Below are 18927 nucleotides of genomic sequence, written 5' to 3' on the forward strand. Positions count from 1 at the left end.
ATGGTCTAGCTGGGCATGATGGTCTAAGCTTTACCCAGCACTCAAGGGGCAGAGCCAAGCGGGTCTCGGAGTTCCAGGACAGCCAGAGCTACACAGTGAGACCCTGTCTAAAACAAAACAACAAAAAACATGGTGTAAGCCGGGCAGTGGTGGTGCACGCCTTTGATCCCAGCACTTGGGAGGCAGAGGCAGGTGGATTTCTGAGTTCGAGGCCAGCCTGGTCTACAAAGTGAGTCACAGTGTAGAACTAGAACTAGGGTGAGGCAGGAGGTTTGCCTCAAGTTGGAGGCTGACCTGAGTTACACAATGAGACGCTGCTCTGGCCAAGCACACACCATAAGCCTGGGTCATGTTACCTTTGAAAGGCTGGAAGCTGGCTTAGTCGTCTGGCATGAAGTCCAGGGTTTGAAACCAAGCACTTGGGGGAAGTCAGAGGGTGGGTCATCCTTGGCTCTGTAAGTTTGAGGCCTTGTCTCAAAGCAATACCTTCCAAAGTGTATCTCCACCCTTAGCCTGAGGCGCCACCCAGCACAACACACTGAGAAAAACCGTTTATTCCATCTTCAAACTAGTCTATAGAATCTGAGGGCAGGGGCATCCCCACCAAGTCTCCAATACATTCAGTGCAGGGGTTCCTGCCCTCCCCACTAGTATCTAACAGCTGCTTGGGGATATTTACATAAAGCTGGGTGTTATCTCCAGGCAAATCCCTTCCCTCCTGCCAGGAGTGGGAGAAAGAAGGAAGTGGTATCTTGTCCCTCTGCCTGTCCCACAGTTGGCAGGCAGGCAGCCTGGGGACGGTTGGCACAGTGGTGACCCCAGAAGACACAGCAGTGAGCAGAGAGCTGACTACTGAACCTGAGTGAGGACGTGGGGAGACAGGCACGAGGATCCCCAAGCTTGGCTTTGGGGAAAAAGAGTTGGGGCTTCCATGGTCTCCAGCAGTGGAGAAACTAGCATGGGTCAAAAACATGGTAGCACTAACAGGCACCTGCTTCTGGCTCTCTTCTGGATGGAGAAGGGGATCAGGGTTACTAAAAGCAACAAGGAGCTGAGCACACAGCTGGATGGCTGCGCTGGTTAAGCAAATCCAGGCCCTGGGTCCTATCTACAGTACTATGGTGGGGGATAAAAAGATCTAGTCAAAACTATCTTCTCAAAAATGCCCTTGAGGATTGGGTGGGCGGCGGCGAAGCCCCGCTGGGCATGGGCACTTCAGGTGTGCTCTGTCTGACTGCAGCTGGGATGCAGAAAGGCGTGGACTCTTTGGCTGTCAACTGTAACAGGCAAGGGACTACGTTCTGAGCAGCAACCCTTGAGAGAAGTCCAGGGTAGAGGGGCGGCCCTCTCCCAACCACCCCTTCCCTGCCTTCTTGTCCCTGGCTGCTCAGTACACAGGGGGAGGCTGGTAGCCCTCAGTAGTCTCCACATTCTGAGTGAAGGGTGGCTGCTGGTAGTTTTCCACGGAGGCGCTAGGGTAGGAGGCGTAGGCTGTGTTGGGATCCGGGGTGGGATCCACGTAGTTCTGAATGAAGGCGTCCACTCCAGCCTTGTAGCGTTGGTAGGCCAGGGAAGCCAGCACACCCCAGGAAAAGATGGAGAAGAAGCTGAAGGTGATGGCTGCCCGAGCTGAGTCCGCTCCCACCCGGACATCTTGAGGTTTGGTGGCTGCCCACTGGTTGGTCAGGAAGCAGAAACCAACAAACCACAGGAAGGTCCAGAGAGCTAGGGAAATAAGGGAGAGAGTTGGCCCTAGGGACAGCCTGGATCCCCAGGGTCCAGGAGGGACAGAGAAGGACTCTCCCCAGGGCCGTGGGCTGTGTAACCTATAGACACAGAGGGACGTGAGGGCTAAGGGAGTCAGCTACTTGGTGGGGTTGATGAGTCGGGAAACCTGATACTGTGTTTCTCTCTTATGCCCCCAACACCCTGATTTCTGAAGTCAGAAAGTCTGTGTGTCATCCCAGGGAACAGGAGGACCTAGGAGAAGCCTCAGGTGAGTTTCATGGCCCTCAGCTGCTGTCAGCACCCCCTCCCAACAGTACTGAAGCCCTGGTATAGCAGTGCCACAGGCATACCTGAGAAGAGCAGGTCGCCAATGACCAGGTACTTGCGGTCAGTGGCGTTGCTTATCTGGGAGAAGAAGGCATCGACCACAAGGAAGAAGGCTGAGGCTAGGAAGGCCAGCACCCCGATGGCGCTGCCGTAGCGGCAGGCATCCTCATTCTGGTTGAACACACAGTATAGTTGATCAGATGTGTGAATGTTGGTGTAGCCCTCGCCGAAGATGCAGGAGAACACGATCAAGGCCAAGACCTGGGGGAGAGGAGATGCCATGGGCAGTGGCAGACGCCTGTTGGCCATTGCCTGTACAGACCCCATGAGGGCCTAGAGAGGGGGATCCTAGCAGGATATCAGGATGTCTGTCTCTCTGCTGATGTCCCCATCTGAGACTGGTGTTTCAACCCCTTCTGGATTTGTGGGGCTGAGGTGACAGGCAGACTGTGGCCAGGGTATCATCAAAACAGTTCCTGACCACAAGGGGCTGGGGACAGAATGGGCTATTTATTACGAGACGAGGTGATCCCCTAGCTTCCTAACTACAGAGTGACCTTACTTAGGGTTGTGACTAAGAACAAAGAAGAATCCACCTGGGCTGGAGAGATGGCTCAGCGGTTAAGAGCACTGACTGTTCTTCCTGAGGTTCTGAGTTCAATTCCCAGCAACCACATGGTGGCTCCCAACCATCTGTAATGGGATCCAATTCCCTCTTCTGGTGTGTGAAGACAGCGACAGTGGACTCACACACATAAAGTCTTTAAAAAAAAAAAGAATCCACCCATCTCCAGTTTGAATAAGATTTGGGTTTCTTTTGGAGGGGGCGTTGGTTTGGTTTTCTGTTTGTTTTGGGTGAAGGAGTTTCATTTAGTTGTCACTCAAAATGATCCTGCCTCTTGATCCTCCTGCCTCCACCTCCCAATGCTGGGATAATCATGTGCTGGCATGCCTGCTTGGACTCTTCCCAACCCTACCCTATCCTGCTTGCGGGTAACTGGAACCTAGGGCTTCACACTTGTTAGGTAAGTTCACCACCACTGACCTACGTTTCCAGCCCTCGAGGATGTGTGTGTATTTGTAAGTTTCAGGTTTTTCCTTTCTTCCTTCCTTCCTTCCTTCCTTCCTTCCTTTCTTTCTTTCCTTCTCTCTCTTTTTTTTTTTCCTGAGACAGGGTCTCATTAGGTAGTGATAGCTGCCCTGGAATTCAGAGAACCTGCCTCTGCCTCCAGAATAGAATGCTGGGATTCAAGGCCTGTACCACCACACCTGTCCTTATTGGTTGTTTTAAGATAGAATCTCAGGCTGGAGAGATGGCTCATCAGTTAAGAGCACTGACTGCTCTTGCAGAGGACCTGGAGACCCTCATGTTAGCTCATCACCACCTGTGACTCCGATTCCAGAGGACAAGATAACCAACCACCTTCTGAATACCAGGCCTGCACGTGGTGCACCTTCATACATCATATGAGGCAGGCAAACACTCATACATATGAAATAAAAATAAGTAAACAGAAATAAAAAAGACAGGATCTCACTCAGGTTCAGGCTGGCCTGAAATTCATGACAATCCTGCCTCATGCTTCCTCAATACTGATAACCACCTCCCATTTGAATGAGTTTTAAATAGGATGGGCCACAAAATCACGGAGGTGAAACTCAAAGTGTGTCATCTAACCCTCATCCCAACACCCTGCCCCAAGTCAACTCTACAGCATCAACCAACATCTTCTAGGACACCCTTCAACGCTGCCCTGTTTCCTCCAAGACTCCCTAAAGCAAGAGACTCCCCAGTCAGCCAGCCTTTCTCCCTACAAGGACTTCCGGCTTCTTTGGCACGTCGGCCCCTCCCCTCTAGTCTCCAACCCCACCACGGTTCCCCTCAGAGCAAGGATTTTGGGGTGGTCAGATCCACAGCCAGGCTCAGATCCCGCAGGAGCCAGGACAGAGGTGGGAAAGTCACCAGCAGAGACTGTCCAGAGTTTGGAAAGCAGCTCCTTTGGAATCGTCCTAGTCATTTCGCTTCCTCCCCGCACCCTAAGGCCACCGCCAAGCCCAGGTCAAGGCGGCAGATGCAACTGAGTCTGTGGGCACCTGGCTGCCTCCATACTCGCAGAGCGATCCTGCGGGGACGCTCTCAATAGGGCAGTGGAACTGGCAGTCACAAGCCCCGCCCCCAGCTGTGGATGAAGCCGGAACTCCTGGACTGGGCGCGGAGTATGGGTCAGGGCTCCTGGCACTGCCATCCTGACTGACAGGGTACAACCCAGGACGGAGTCACTAGATTCCACCGCTAGGCTGGGAGATTCCGGGGAGCCAGGGCACCTCCAAGGCTCCAGGCCCAGACCCCCTGGGCGCAGTGGGACCACCCTCAATCTGGCAGCTAAAGTCTCAGCTTTCAGTGTTTTCATCCCAAGATATGGAAAGCTGCCCCGCACGCCTGGTACAAGGGGGCTCGCCGCGCTTCTGGGAAGGGGGTGCATTTGGTGGGAAAGCAGACCTGTTGCTAGCCTCTGAGAGGGAAGGGAACTCTCCTTCAGGGCGCCAGGCTAATCCCCCTCCTCGCACCCCACGTGGCTGCAGAAAGTCCCTTCCAGGTGAATTCCCTAGGCTGGGAGCCGCGGCGTGCCGGCCACCTGCTGTGCCGTGCCCCTCTCCGGTCCCTCCCACTGCCAACAAGGCGACAGGCCTGCCTCCCCGGAGAACTTCAGGGACGTCCCGCACCAGAGCGGCCGGGACCAGTGGTCCAGGGTGCGGCGGGGCCCGGCCCGGAGTTGGGGAGACCAGGTCCGGAGTGGAACAGGCGACAAAACGCACCGGCTGGAGGGGACAGAGACGCGGAGGGGCACGGGGCCCCGCGCTCTCCGAAAGGCCCAGGACGCGCAGCCGCCGCCACCTGTCGCGCTCTGCGGCCCGCGGCCCACGGGCCCTGGTAGCCAGGACGCCCGGCTCCGGGTCCTCGCTGATGGACTCACCATGCTCACGAGGCGCGTCACCACCTGAGGCTGAGACAGGAAGCGCCGCAGGTCGAAGGAGCCGCCCGCGTTGGCCGCGCCATAGGCCCCGCTCTCCATGTCGCCGTCGCCACCGAGCCGCGGATGGCCGGGAACCAGCCGGATTGCCCCGCCCCGTCCCGTCCCGCCCACGGGGGCGGGTCCGGCCGCCGACAGGGCGGGGCCAACCGCCGGGAAGTAGAGGCAGCGTGCCCCTCCGAACTTGTGGAAGTTGGCAGCAAAACTTGGAGCTTCGCAGGAGGCGCCAGGGTGCGGAAGGGGGAGGAAAAGCTCACCCCTGGGAAATATGTCCTACTGAGTTCATCCAGAAAGGATCAGAGAGTCCCCAAGAAGAGACATCCTAGGCGGCCCTCACTTTACTCTTACTTACACAGTGCCCTGGTGAAGGTCTTCTCCCGTAAGCCCTCCAGACATCCAAATCCCACCAATCCAGAGTCCAGGCTCGTAAATACCTGGATGTCACTTCACCATTCGGCTCCAGACCAAAGGACTGGGGCATAAGCTCTTGCCTAGCACGTCAGAGGCCCCCAGTTCCAACCTCTGGACTACTGTAGTAATTAATAACTATGGCCCCCACAGTTCTGGCTACTCTTTGCTCTGGAGCTAAGCCTGACAGCCAAAGGGCTCTGAAGGGCAGATCTCTAGACATCATGATCACATGCTGCAAAGCATCTGGTGGCTGTTGTCTCAGGAAGAGAAAGAGGGCAGGAGAATAAGGAGTTCAAGACCATCCTGAGCTATCTGAGATCTAGTCTCAAGTACACACATACTGAGGATTGTAATTTTAAAAATTAAAACAAATGAGATCACTAGGTCATAGACTCCAGCTCCCCCTGTCCCCCAATAACATTTAGAAAGGGAACATGATGCTTAATTGTCAACCCAGGGCTTCACGTTGGCCGCCAAGAGGCCTCCAGCTATCCTTCTGTTGACAACACAAATTTGTTCCCAAGGGGACCGTGGCTGTTGAGGGGTGTAGAGGGCTGAGAAGTGACACAGAATGGAGTCATGACAAGATGGCTTTACCACAGTCACTTCAATGGATAATGAATAATGAGACAGACTCACCTCAGTAATGAGGGGGGCTGGACAATAAGGAAACTGAGGCAGAAGCCTGCCCCACCAGAAGGGTCACCACTCAGGAGAAGACAGGAGTAGGCACAAGAGAGACTGGGCCTTCTAACAGTCTATCTGCGTCTATTTGCACCCTCCCCACACTAACAGAGCCTGTGACAAGCTGCTGGTAGGTGAGCCCAGGGCTACCTCCTAAAATCTGTTCATACACGCCATGAGTGTTTGATGAAGGAGAACTGGCTGGCAGGACTTTCCTACAAACCCTCCCTTTCTCTCTCTCTCTCTCTCTTTCTTTTTCCTACACAGAGAAACTCTATCTCAAAAAACCAAAAACAAAACCAACCTTTTGCCATTACATCATTACATGTAATTGGTTTGTGCCTGGAGTGGGTGGGTGGAGCACACGAGATGACACATGTCATAAAAAGGACACCTCGTAAGACATAACGCTTGCTCCCTTCACAGGGTGGGTCCCTGGGATTGAACTCAGGATCCCAGACTTGGCAGCAAACACCTTCACCCATAACACAAGACCCTTCTCAGATTTTTGTTTTATTTTAGGACAGAGTCTTACTATGCAGCCTGACTGTCCTGGCACTCATTTGTAGACCAGGCTAGCCTCTAGTTCACAGGGATCCTCGCGCTTCTGCCTCCCACATGCTGGAACCAGAGGTGTATGCCAGCGTACCTTGTCAGCAGCTCAGTTTTTCATTTATCTTTTGGTTGTCATTATCCCGTTCTTTGGGACCAGATTCGTGGACCAGGCTTGACCTTGAACTCCTCCTGATCCTCCTGCCTCCACCTCCTGAGTTCCGGGATCACAAGGATGAGCCACCACACACAGAAACCTTCTACTGTTGCCCAATGGTTGATGAGCACCCCCTTCTTCAGTTACACAACCCCACATGTGACCAGAAACTAAAGAAGCTGGGCTTCAGTGCGTCAGAGAGCAGGAGCACCGCTCAGTCGCTCGGATGCCCTCTTGTAGCAACCACCGCTCACTCATGCAGCAGGAATCCCACACACGATACAGTTTTATCCCCTTGGGCCTCGTTCACGCTAATGCTCTAGATTTCTGGAGCCCTTTTGGGGTACACTACTTTTGATACTCTGAGCTGCATCCCCCTTTCTTTTTTAAGTTTTTTTTTTTTAAGAATTATTTGCCGGGCGTGGTGGCGCACACCTTTAATCCCAGCACTTGGGAGGCAGAGGCAGGCAGATTTCTGAGTTCGAGGCCAGCCTGGTCTACAAAATGAGTTCCAAAGCCGGGCGTGGTGGCGCACGCCTTTAGTCCCAGCACTCGGGAGGCAGAGGCAGGCGGATTTCTGAGTTCGAGGCCAGCCTGGTCTACAAAGTGAGTGCCAGGACAGCCAGGGCTACACAGAGAAACCCTGTCTCAAAAAAAACCAAAAAAAAAAAAAAAATGAGTTCCAGGACAGCCAGGACTATACAGAGAAACCCTGTCTCAAAAAAACAAAAAAAAAACAAAAAAAAAAAGAATTATTTATTTTATTTATAGAAGTACATTATGGGAATTGAACTCAGGACCGCTGGAAGGACAGTCAGTGCTGTAACATACTGAGCCATCTCTCCAGCCCTGAACCCCCCTTTTCTACCCCCACTCCTCAGGCTCTCTTTTGCTCCATTGGTGGGTTCTTGTATAGGGCAGGGAGGCAAGCCCATGGCTCTGTCTTCTGGTCACAACCTGATGACAAGGGAGTTAGTCCAGGTCAGACAGGTTCACCTGGTCATGTGATGCTGGGTACACCAGTGAGCTCACTCACCCCACTAAGTGCACCGAATCACCAAGAGGCTACTTGCTGGTCCCTGGTCACATGTCAGTAGGAGTTAGGCCTCTGTACCCATTTTACAGAGGAATACAATGAGTCTCAGGTGACACGCTCTCCTATGTGTCTGGCCTCTGGAAAAGATGGTCTTGGGAGGATGAACCATAAGATCCAGCAGGTCCCAAGTTGAGATGTTCAAGGACAGAAGTGGTCACAACCCAAAGGCCAGTACTGGGTGTGCACGGAGATGTCTGGTGCTTGGAGCCAAAGCACACAAATGCCCCGGCCACTGTACGTGTGAGAGGTGAAGGCTTGGGAGAGGGGAACCTGGAAGGTCTCACATCTGTGGAAAGGCTGACAGGTGGGACTGTGTGGTAAGTAGAACTCCTGGCCCACTCTGGTCTCTAGAGGCCCTATGAGACCCATAGGGAAATCCCCCACCAGATGTCGGCTGGGAAGCACAGTGAGGGTGTAAGGAACTTACTAGGTACCATAGGCCTTTGGCTTTAATAAGCAGCTTCAGGTTGGGCCTTGTTATACAGACCTAGTCTCTCAAGACTAACCTGCTGGTCCCACTCAGGACACTGGCTGGTCACAGAGATGGTCAGCCTCTCACCCACACTAAGCTCCCATGGCTTACCTGGTCGAGCTCAGCATCCTGGAAGCAATAACGGCTATGGAGACGAGGCTGCCAGCCAGAATACAGGTGGGTGTCAGGGGCAGCTCCCCTGCAAGGGTGGTCACCAGCTTGGCTCGGGCCTCTGCTATGAAAGGGGCAAGGAAGGTGTGCGGCAACCCTTAGGCCTGTCCTGCCCTGAGCAGTGGCCAGGTTCAGCCCCAACCACCTCACAATTCCCTGCTCCAGGCAGGGAAGAACCAGCTCACCTCGGGGCAGTGGGATGCGGGCACTGCTGTCCACACCGACATCGTTTTCAGCTTCGCACTGGAACCAACCAGCGGTCTGGGACAGCGGGAGGGAGAAGTTGGCCGGTTTTCCATGAAGTGGCCTTTGCTGTGCAAGAACACGCCCACCATTCCCCACCAAGCGGTAGGTGATGGGGGGGCTGCCTGAGGATGCCAGGCAGGACAGCTCCACAGTGGGGCCCGAGTCCCCATGGCGTAGGATGAAGTCAGCCTGCAGCTGAGACACTGGCTCTGATAGGGTGGAAGAGAGTAGCACTGGTGTGGGGAGAAGCTTTTCATAACCCCTGTACATTCTCCTCCTGGTACGTCAGGGAACCCAGAGACTCAGTGTGACTGCTACCTTCTCCCCAGCCAGAGTGTTCTCTGCACCAAATGTCTAGGCTTCCAGACTTCTTATGGTATACACTATACATACAATTTTATCTTTAACATGTACTTTAACAGGCAGGGGTGACTCATGCCTTTAATCCCAGCACTTGGGAGGCAGAGGCAGGAGGATTTCTGAGTTCGAGGCCAGCCTGGTCTACAGAGTGAGTTCGAGAACAGCCAGGGCTACACAGAGAAACCCTGTCTCGAAAAACCAAAAAAACAAAACAAAACACCCCCCAAAACAAAAAACCTGTCTCAAAAAAACAAAAACAAAAAACAAAAAACCCTGTCTCAAAAAAACAAAAACAAACAAACAAAAAAAGTGCTTTAAAGAAATTCTTGTTGTTGTTGTTTTTGAAACAGGATCTCTCTCCATAGCTCTGACTGTCCTAGAATTCACTCTGTAGATCAGACTGGCCTTGGTCACAGAGGTCTGCCTGCTTCTGCCTTTCTTTTTTTTTTCTTTTTTTTTTTTTTAAAGATTTATTTATTTATTATATGTAAGTACACTGTAGCTGTCTTCAGACACTTCAGAAGAGGGCGCCAGATCTTGTTACGGATGGTTGTGAGCCACCATGTGGTTGCTGGGATTAGAACTCTGGACCTTCGGAAGAGCAGTCGGGTGCTCTTACCCACTGAACCATCTCACCAGCCCATGCTTCTGGCTTTCACACACTGGGATTAAAGGTGTGCACTACCACCATACCACCTGGTGTGGTTAAGTTGTTTTTTAAATTTTTTTGGACTAAGATCCTGTCGGAACCATGCTAAAAAATAAAATATGGAGCCCACAAGAGCTAAGTCCCACATTACCAAGCTCACACCAAGCAGTCTATCTGAGAAGGTAGAGAGAGCAGTCAGTTTTCTCAGGCGCCTGCTTTCAATTTAAGTTCCTAAATAGGACAAGTGCTGGCCAGACATGGCAGCGCATGCCTGAAATCCAAACTCTCAAGAATCTGGAGCAAAAAATAACAAACAAACAAACAAACAAACAAACAAACAAGAAAAATGGTGGAGTGGGGCCTAGAGAGATGGCTCAGCCTCTGAAAAAATGCTTACTGCTTTTGTAGAGGACCAACTTAGATTCCCAAGACCCATGTCAAGTAGCTCACAACCACCTAACTCCAGCTCTAGGACATCTTATGAGTCTGGCCTCCAAAGACACCTGTTCATACCACATAATTCTAAATCAATAAATAGATCAGGCAGTGGTGTCATATCCTTTTAATTGGGAGGCAGAGGCCGGCAGATTTCTGTGTTCAAAGCCAGCCTGGTCTAATAGTGAGTACCAGAGCTATACAGAGAAACCCTGCCTCAAAAAACAAAACAACCCAGCACTTGGGAGGCAGAGGCAGGCAGATTTCTGAGTTCGAGGCCAGCCTGGTCTACAAAGTGAGTTCCAGGACAGCCAGGACTATACAGAGAAACCCTGTCTCGAAAAACCAAAAAAACCAAAAAAAAAAAAAAAAAAAAAAAAACCAAAACAAAACAAGGGCTGGTGAGATGGCTCAGCGGTTAAGAGCGTTGACTGCTCTTCTGAAGGTCCTGAGTTCAAATCCTAGCAACCACGTGGTGGCTCACAACCACTGGTAATGAGAGCTGACTCACTCTTCTGGAGTGTCTGACGACAGCTACAGTGTACTTACATATAATAGATAGATAGATAGATAGATAGATAGATAGATAGATAGATAGATCTTTTAACAAAAGCAAAACAAAACAACAAAGCTACATTTTGTTCTCCGAGGACCACAATTTGGTTCCCAGAACCCACACAGCACCTCACAGTGACCTGTAACTCTACTTCTGGGGGCTCTGAGGTCATCGTCTGGCCTCAGTGGCACTGACATACAGGCAAAACACTCATGCACATAAAAGGAAAATAAATCTTTAAGCTAGGCTGAGGATGGAGCTCGGTGGTAGGATGCTGCCCTGGACTGACAGCCTCTGGCTCGGGGATTAAAGGTGAGAGCTACATACAGAGCAGGATGGCAGGGTTATCTCTCTATCCAAGAAGCTCCTTCCGGACAAGAATCATGAGCTGGGATACTCAGTCAGATGTTCTGAGCATCCCCACTGACCAGTAGGCTACCTCTTCCATGCCTGGTCTCAGCCTCATTAGGTTAGAACACAACCTCTATCAAGCCCTTAAGCCCCCTGGGGTGGCCCTGTTATCTTTTTGTTTCACAGGCAAAACAACTGAGGCCCAGATGTTGAGAAACTTGTCTATAACTCCACATCCAGCTCACAAAGAGACCTCACCCTTCTCTCTCTCTCTCTCTCTCTCTCTCTCTCTCTCTCTCTGCCTCTCTCTGTCTCTCTCTCTGTCTCTCTCTGTCTCTCTCTGTCTCTCTCTCTGTCTCTCTCTATCTCTTTCACTCTCTGTCTCTCTGTTTTTAGTTTTGTTTTTTCAAGACAGGGTTTCCCTGTATAGCCCTGGCTATCCTGGAACCCACTCTGTAGACCAGGCTGGCCTCAAACTCAGAAATCCACCTACCTCTGCCTCCCAAGCACTGGGATTAAGTGCTGCCCAACCCTGTGCACTGTGGTGTTTTTTAAGGGCTAGGGATGCTGGGCTCATAGAGGCTAGCAATACTTCCTTGTTTCTATTAACAAGGAAGTGGCCTCTGTGCTGGAAAGGGAAGAAAGAAAGGTCTGGAGTGGGTAGTGTTGGGAATGAGACCAGTTGTGGCTACTTGCAGGTTGTCTAAGCAAGCCCTCAACCTCAGAGAACTTCAGTTTGCACAGTGGCTGTGGAGAAGCCGGCCGTCTCCCGTGGGAGTGGGTGCGGTAACTAACAACAGTCCCTTGATTGCCAGCCATGGCAGGCCTGACTGTGCCTTCTGGCTCCTGCCTGGAGACTGTGTCCTCGGTCATCATGGATAGAGTATAGCCTTGAAGGCAAGCAGTCTGCCCCTGTCCCCACTCTGCTGGCCTCTTCCTTGGCCTCCTCTAATCTCCTCTTCCCCTATGCCCTCCATTGATCTGCATCCCCCCAGCCTCAGCAGCCCACACCCTCTGTACTTACTAGCCCACAGTTCCTGGTACATCTGGAGCCTGCTGCTAGGTCCATAGGTGCCAGAGTTCGAGGCTGCCTGGCAGGAGTAGGTGAGCAGGTCTGGGCTGGACTTGATCGTGATATTGATGTTGAAGGAGGCTGGCGTGGAGTCATGCACAACCTTTTTTGCCACCAGGACACCTCGGCTGGCCAGGAGAGAGTATGTGACAGGCCGGGACGCCTCAGGGGCATCGCAGGTTATAAGCACCCTCCGGCTTTGGGGATAAACTTCCAGTACTTTGTAGGCAATGGTGATGCCTGTGAGGAGAACCAGTCAGAGAAAGAAAGAAACCAAGCCAATCAGATGCCTAAAAGAAACTCCAGGTTAGGCTGGGCAGTGCTGGCACACGCCTTTAATCCCAACCCTTGGGAAGCAGAGGCAGGCAGATTTCTGAGTTTGAGGCCAGCCTGATCTACAGAGTAAATTCCAGGACAGCCAGGGCTACACAGAGAAACCCTGTCTTGAGCCCCCCCCCCCACACACACACATACAAAAACCCTCCAGGTTGACAATTCTTCAGAGAGTTAAATAATCGGAGCTGGACAGAAGGCTCAGTGGCCAAGAGCACTTCCAGGTGACTTGGGGTTTGGTTCCCAACTCAGATCAGCTCACAACCAACTAGCTTTAGGTCTCAGGGATCCACATGCTCTCCTGGCCCTCTGAGGACAGCTGCAGGGTGGTTCACATAAACTCATGCAGATATATATACACATAAGCAAATCAGCTGCTGAAAGAAATAAACTTAAGGGTTGAGGATGGAATATTTGGGGCTGAATGAACTCTGCCTCACTGAAGAAATGAGTTCTAGGCTAAATTACGGTTCTGTTTGTTCGTTTGTTTTCCCTATTATGGTTCTGTTTGTTTGTTTGTATATCAGTGATAGGATATAAGGCTATCAAGCCTAAGACTCTAGGATCTGTCCCCAGCACCATAAAAGGGGGCAGGGGGAGCTAAAAGAATTATCCATTACCCCTAGCCTAAAAGATTGGCAATTATAGTTCTAGACACATCCCGACAGAATCAAAGTCAGCCTCAGACAGATCCTCACATGCCTGTCAGGGCAACTCTGGTCATGGCTACCAAGAGGTGGAGACATCTTCAGAACCTAACACTGGAACAAGATCTGTGCAAGGACTGTGACTTCCAGTGAGGTCAAAAGAAAGAAATGTGCCCAGCAGCTGCCACAGCACCAGGGTAACATGACTCCACGTCTGAGAAGCCGAGACACAAGGGAAACTGGGATATAAGTATACTTTTTGTTTTGTTTTGTTTGGAGGAGCTGGAGAGATGGCTCAGTGGTTAAGGATGCTGGCCACTCTTGCAGAGGACCAGCGTTGGGCTGCCAGGCCTCACAGCAGGCAGTTCTTAACTGCCTCTAAGTCCAATTCCAGGGGATCTGGCTCCTCTTCTGGCCCTCTCAGGCACGCCTGTACAAGTGGCATTCACTCACAAAGTACGTACATGTCACATACATACATATAAGTAAAATTAACAACAATAAACCTTTAAAAACACAGTAGAAGCAGGCAGGGCTGGGGAGAAGGCTCTGCAGTTAAGAGAGTGTCACACAGTGGCTCACAGCTGCCTATGTAACTCCACTTCCACAGGGAATCCAAGCTCTCTCCTGGCTTCTGTGGGTACCGCCTGCATGTGGTTCACAGACAGACAGACACACACACACACACACACACACACACACACACACACACACACACACATATGCACACACACAGCATGTGACACACACCTTTAATCTCAGCCTTTGGGAGACAGAGCCAGGCAGATCTATATAAGTTTAATGCTAGCCTGGTCTTATATTCCAGGACAGCCAAGACTACACAATGAAACCCTGTGTCAAAGAAGAAGAGGAGCCAGGCGTGGTGGCCTCCCCAGCACTTGGGAGGCAGAGGCAGGCAGATTTCTGGGGGGGGGGGAGGAGGAAGAGGAGGAGGTAATCTACTTCCCAGACTGTATACATTGTTCTTGCTCTACTGGACCCCTGGTTAGAAGACCTCCCGCCCCCCAGAGAAGGCATGCTAGGCTCTTACAGACATCTCCTGGGAATCCCCAGGCCATCTGACCACAATGCATACTTTTTCTCAGATCCTAATTCCTACGGCTGTTTCAGGGGAATTCTGTGTCTGTTGGTACTCCAGCTGAGTACTGAGGCTAGGGACCCACTCCACACCCCACAGCAGCACATGACTGGCCCCTATCCAGCTACCTGTTCCCCAACACCAACAGAGCACACTTCCGGGGCTTTTTGAAAACTTTGCTAAGTACCCCTCTTTGGGAAGGCTTTTTGGTTTTTGTTTTTGTTTTTTAAATCAAAATAGATTTCCGATTTGAGATAGTGGATCCAATGCTAAAGTCGGATCCCTTCTGAACTCTGTCAGGCAAAACTTCTGGCAAGACTTTTACCACCTTAATCTTTAGGGACAACAGGTCTCTTTGGGGTCCAAATGAAATATTTGGGGGCTGAACTCTGCCTCACTGAAGAAAAGAGTTTTAGGCTAAATTTCGGTTCTGTTTGTTTGTTTGTTTTCCCTACTATGGTTCTGTTTGTTTGTTTGTTTGTTTGTCTCTTTCTTTCAGGAGAGACACTGAGTTTACTGTAAAAGTGAAAAGAAACCCAGTCCCTCTCGTTTCCATGTCGGAGGCCGGGAATAGAAGCTTGGTTTGGCATATGTGCTGACTGTAGCAACTGAGAAAGTACAGCTTGCTCCCAGAGGGGAGAACAAGGCCCGGCTCTCTCCTCTCGGAGCTGGTGTGGGGAGAGCTGCTGAGGTTTTTGTCGTTTGTTTGTTTTGTTTTAAAGAATTATGTATTTATTTTATGTATGTGCACTGTCTTTCTCCTCAGAAACCCCAGAAGAGGGGTCAGATCTCATTACAGATGGTTGAGAGCCATCATGTAGTTGCTGGGACTTGAACTCAGGACCTCTAGAAGAGAAGCCAGTGTTCTTAACCGCTGAGCCATCTCTCCAGCCCTGGTTTTTGCTTTTTGAGACAGGGTTTCTCTGTGTAGCCCAGGCTGTCCTGGAACTCACTATGTGGACCAGGCTGACCTTGAACTCACAGAGATCCTCCTGCCTCTGTCTCCCCAGTGCAGAGACTATAGATTTGAGCCACCACACCCATGGGTACTCTTTTTTTTTTTTTTGGTTTTTCGGGACAGGGTTTGTCTGTATATCCCTGGCTGTCCTGGAACTCACTCTGTAAAACAGGCTGGCCTCTAACTGAACTCAGAAATCTGCCTGCTTCTGCCTCCTGAGTGCTGGGATTAAAGGTGTGCACCACCATGCCCAGCTCTTGGGTTTTCTTTCTAAACTTGGCCAAATGCTATCCTCCAGGGTTTGTGAGGGAACAAGGGATCAGCCAGCTTTTCAGAGATCTGGCACAGGATACATTAGCAGAGCTGCAACCATGGGCTGAGAGGACAGGAAGGCAGGACCGCTCTGCCTGGGTACTTTCCTGAGACTCAGCCACCAGCTCTTTTTTTTAACTGTGACACTAATAAACTTTTTCTTTTTTACAGAAAATGAGGAAATGGTAGTTTGGTCTGTGCCTCATCTGAGTGAGATCTGCGTCAACACCACCCTTCAGCAGAACAGAAGGGGATGCCCAGGGATGCAAGGTGGAGACAGGGTGGAGACTGCCTGCTTCCACCTTGAAGGGTGCAGGAGGTGGAGAAGTGGCGAGGGCCATGAAAGGGGTCCATCTAGAGGAAGGAGGTGAGAGGCAGAGAGGAAGATGGAGCAGAGCATGGATGGAGCAGTCCAGGGCTGCGACCTGTCCCTGAAACCCCTCCTTCCTGGCTCTGTACCGGGACTACTGGGGAGGAAAAGAGAGAGGGGAAGGGGGAGGGAAGGAGAAAGGAGAAGAAAGGAGGGAAAGGAAGCCGAAAAGAGAGAGGGAAGACAGGAGGGATCTGTTTATCTGTGCATATATATGTGTATGTGTGCATGATATAGTTATACATACATAGGTATGTATGTATAGATAGATAAATAGATCAGACAGACAGACAGAGGACACTCACTCTCAATTGCTGTCAGAGCAAAGTAGCTTAATCTCTAGATTCCCTGAAGGTCTCCAGCTCCCTCAGCAAGCCCCTCCTGTCCCAGAAGTGCACACTAGAGTTCCCCAGCCTTCTCTGCATCCCACCTACTAGGCAAAGCTGTGGGACTTGATGGAACAGGTGAATTTTACCCCCTGTGAGGACCTGGGCCCTGTGAACACAGCTGCTCCCCGTGGGTCCCTCCTCTTTACACACTCCAAACTCCTCCTCTCCCACCCGGCCCTGTGGGGTGGAGGCCACAGTTATCCATCTGGATCCTCTCACACCGAGTACTCACCATCAGTAACGTCTTTTTAGCCAAGGCACCTGCCACAAGCACGCAGCTGTGACCCAGGTGTCCCCAGCTAGATCCTTCTCCCCCCAGTGTGGGGGCTACTCACCTTCTGTCTGCTCCTCTGAGAAGCCACAGGCAGCTGTAAAGGAGGAGAGGGGAGGGGTAAGAGGAAGCCCTGCAGAGGAGAGAGACTGTCCAGACAGCTTCCTGCCCAGGCTGATATCTGACAGTGAGGCCCCAGGGACCAGTTAGCATCTCTGATCTCGAGTTTTTATCTTATCTTACTTAACACAGGGTCTCCCCTATACTCCAGGCTGGCTTTGAACTCAATACGTACCTGAGGGTGACCTTGGACTCCTGATCTTCCTGTCTCTACTTCCTGAGTGCTGGACATGCACACGTGCGCGTGGGTGCCCCCCCCCCAAACACACTATACCACACACACATCACACCATACACACATACATACACATATAGAACACACTACACTATACTCACATACACACCACACATACTACATACACCAGTGGAATCCAAATGACAGATGATACCCTAACAAGGTCACATCTGCATAGCCTAGGCTGTCTGTTATCAATCTCCTGCTCAGACCCTCCCACAGTCTCTCTTTCTCTGGCTTCCAGAGTGCTTCTGCCTTTGGGTCTCTTTCTCTCTTGGACTCTCTTAACACTCCATTCCCTGAGCCTACTCTCTCAAGGCCCTTCCCGTGATATCTGCAGGAGACTCACCCAGCATGGCAAAGAAGAGCAGCTGAAGGAGGGCCATGCTTCTGTGAGGTTGGGGCTGTGTACGGCTCAGGCTGTCCAAAGCTTCCTGTCTATGGCCTCTCCACCCCAAGGCCCCTGGATGCTCCTCGGGTGGCTGCCTGCAGCTAGGAGATAACTTGAAAGTTGTGGCTCTCCAGGGGCCCCAATACCTTACAGGGCTGGTTCCAGGGATATCTGTGTTCTCCCCCCTGTTACCCCTGTTACAGGGGGAGGAAGGGGTAATGTTTACTGAGTTTGGGATGGGTGATTATCCTGGGGCACCTGCATGGGGCTAATGTTAACACAAGGGCTCTCCGCATCCAGGAAACCTGGAGAATCAGTAGATTCCTGTTAAGGGGCAGGGAGGGGAAGTTCACGTCATACTGAGATCCATCTGAACACCACATACCAGGTGAATTTTGCCCCCTGTGAGGACCTGGGCCCTGTGAACACAGCTGCTCCCCGTGGGTCCCTCCTCCTCACACACCTCAGACTCCTCCTCTCCCACCCTGCCCTGTAGGGGTGGAGGTCACAGTCATCCATCTGGATCCTCTCACACCGAGTCCTCACCATCAGTAATGTCTTTTTAGCCAAGGCACCTGCCACAAGCACGCAGCTGTGACCCAGGTGTCCCCAGCTAGATCCTGTCTAGCTATCAATATTCTGCTCAGACCCTCCCACAGTCTCTCTCTCTCTGGCTTCCAGGGTGCTTCTGCCTTCTGCTATAGCTGGTGCATTCTGTCTCCAAGTTAGACCTCAGGTGAGATGAGACTCTCTGTCACCTGAGAGTGTGGAGCCCAGTGCCTTACTCTTGTCTTTAAAGGAGTTCAGAGAAAGGCAAGGTTGTCCTTTAAGGACCTAGATCCAGCCTTACCTGGACAAAGGAAAATGGGCCATGCGACCAATACTGGGGTGACCTGAGCAGAGCCGTTCTTTCTGAGCCTAAGGCTACACCAGGGCCAGACCCACAGGGAATGAGGGGCAGAGAACTGAAGAAGCAGGTAAGCTGGCACTGGATCATACTATCCCATTGGAGGTCACCCATATCTGCCCACCCACGTGGGTGAACTCCCCCCCCCCCCCAGTCTAGGCCTGCAGACTAGCCTGTGGCTTTCTGGGCAGGCTCAGTGACTGCACAGGAGATGCCTGCTTTGACAGTGTCTACACAGCAGAGGACTCCTGCTGCCAGGTCACAGCCTGTGTCATGTGTAGATGTTCCACAGAGCCTGACTGGCCACTGCACTCCAGCCCCTGTCCAGCCCTGTTTTCTAGGAAGACCACTCTAGCCTGGGCCCCTCTTGCCACTCTCGGAGGATCTACAGAGGCCTATCAGGAAGCTGTCTGCACTGTAGCTCCATAGCCAGGGGGGCAGAGTGAAAAGCCACGGGAAGATCCAGCAAAGGAGGCAGGTGGTCGGTCACCTGGCCACCCGCTGTGTGTGCCTCACAGTGAGGCCCTTGAGCCAGCTCTGACACTCAGCAGTGTACACCAGGCCCATGCACGCTTTGTTAGGTTTCTCCAGTGGGA

At 51.8% G+C, this 18927-nt stretch overlaps 2 protein-coding genes across 2 annotated transcripts; both read right to left on the reverse strand.

Annotated features, from left to right (window-relative positions):
• Window positions 1-536: 536 nt before the first annotated feature.
• On the reverse strand, window positions 537-5170 carry Syngr2 (synaptogyrin 2). Its single transcript, XM_021176450.3, has 3 exons — window positions 5031-5170; window positions 2079-2316; window positions 537-1725 (listed from the first exon to the last, which is right to left on the reverse strand). Exons 1-3 carry the CDS (start codon window positions 5127-5129, stop codon window positions 1388-1390), a joined length of 675 nt encoding a protein of 224 aa, XP_021032109.1. The 5' UTR covers window positions 5130-5170; the 3' UTR covers window positions 537-1387.
• A 2671-nt stretch (window positions 5171-7841) lies between these two features.
• CUNH17orf99 (chromosome unknown C17orf99 homolog) lies at window positions 7842-17419 on the reverse strand. Its single transcript, XM_021175366.2, has 6 exons — window positions 17383-17419; window positions 16743-16775; window positions 12252-12539; window positions 8816-9085; window positions 8571-8694; window positions 7842-7848 (listed from the first exon to the last, which is right to left on the reverse strand). The coding sequence occupies exons 1-6, from the start codon at window positions 17417-17419 to the stop codon at window positions 7842-7844; spliced, it is 759 nt and encodes a 252-aa protein (XP_021031025.1).
• Between the last annotated feature and the right edge of the window lie 1508 nt (window positions 17420-18927).

Source organism: Mus caroli, unplaced genomic scaffold, assembly GCF_978045245.1.
Source record: "Mus caroli unplaced genomic scaffold, Mus_caroli_1 scaffold_13, whole genome shotgun sequence".
NCBI classification, from domain to species: domain Eukaryota; kingdom Metazoa; phylum Chordata; class Mammalia; order Rodentia; family Muridae; genus Mus; species Mus caroli.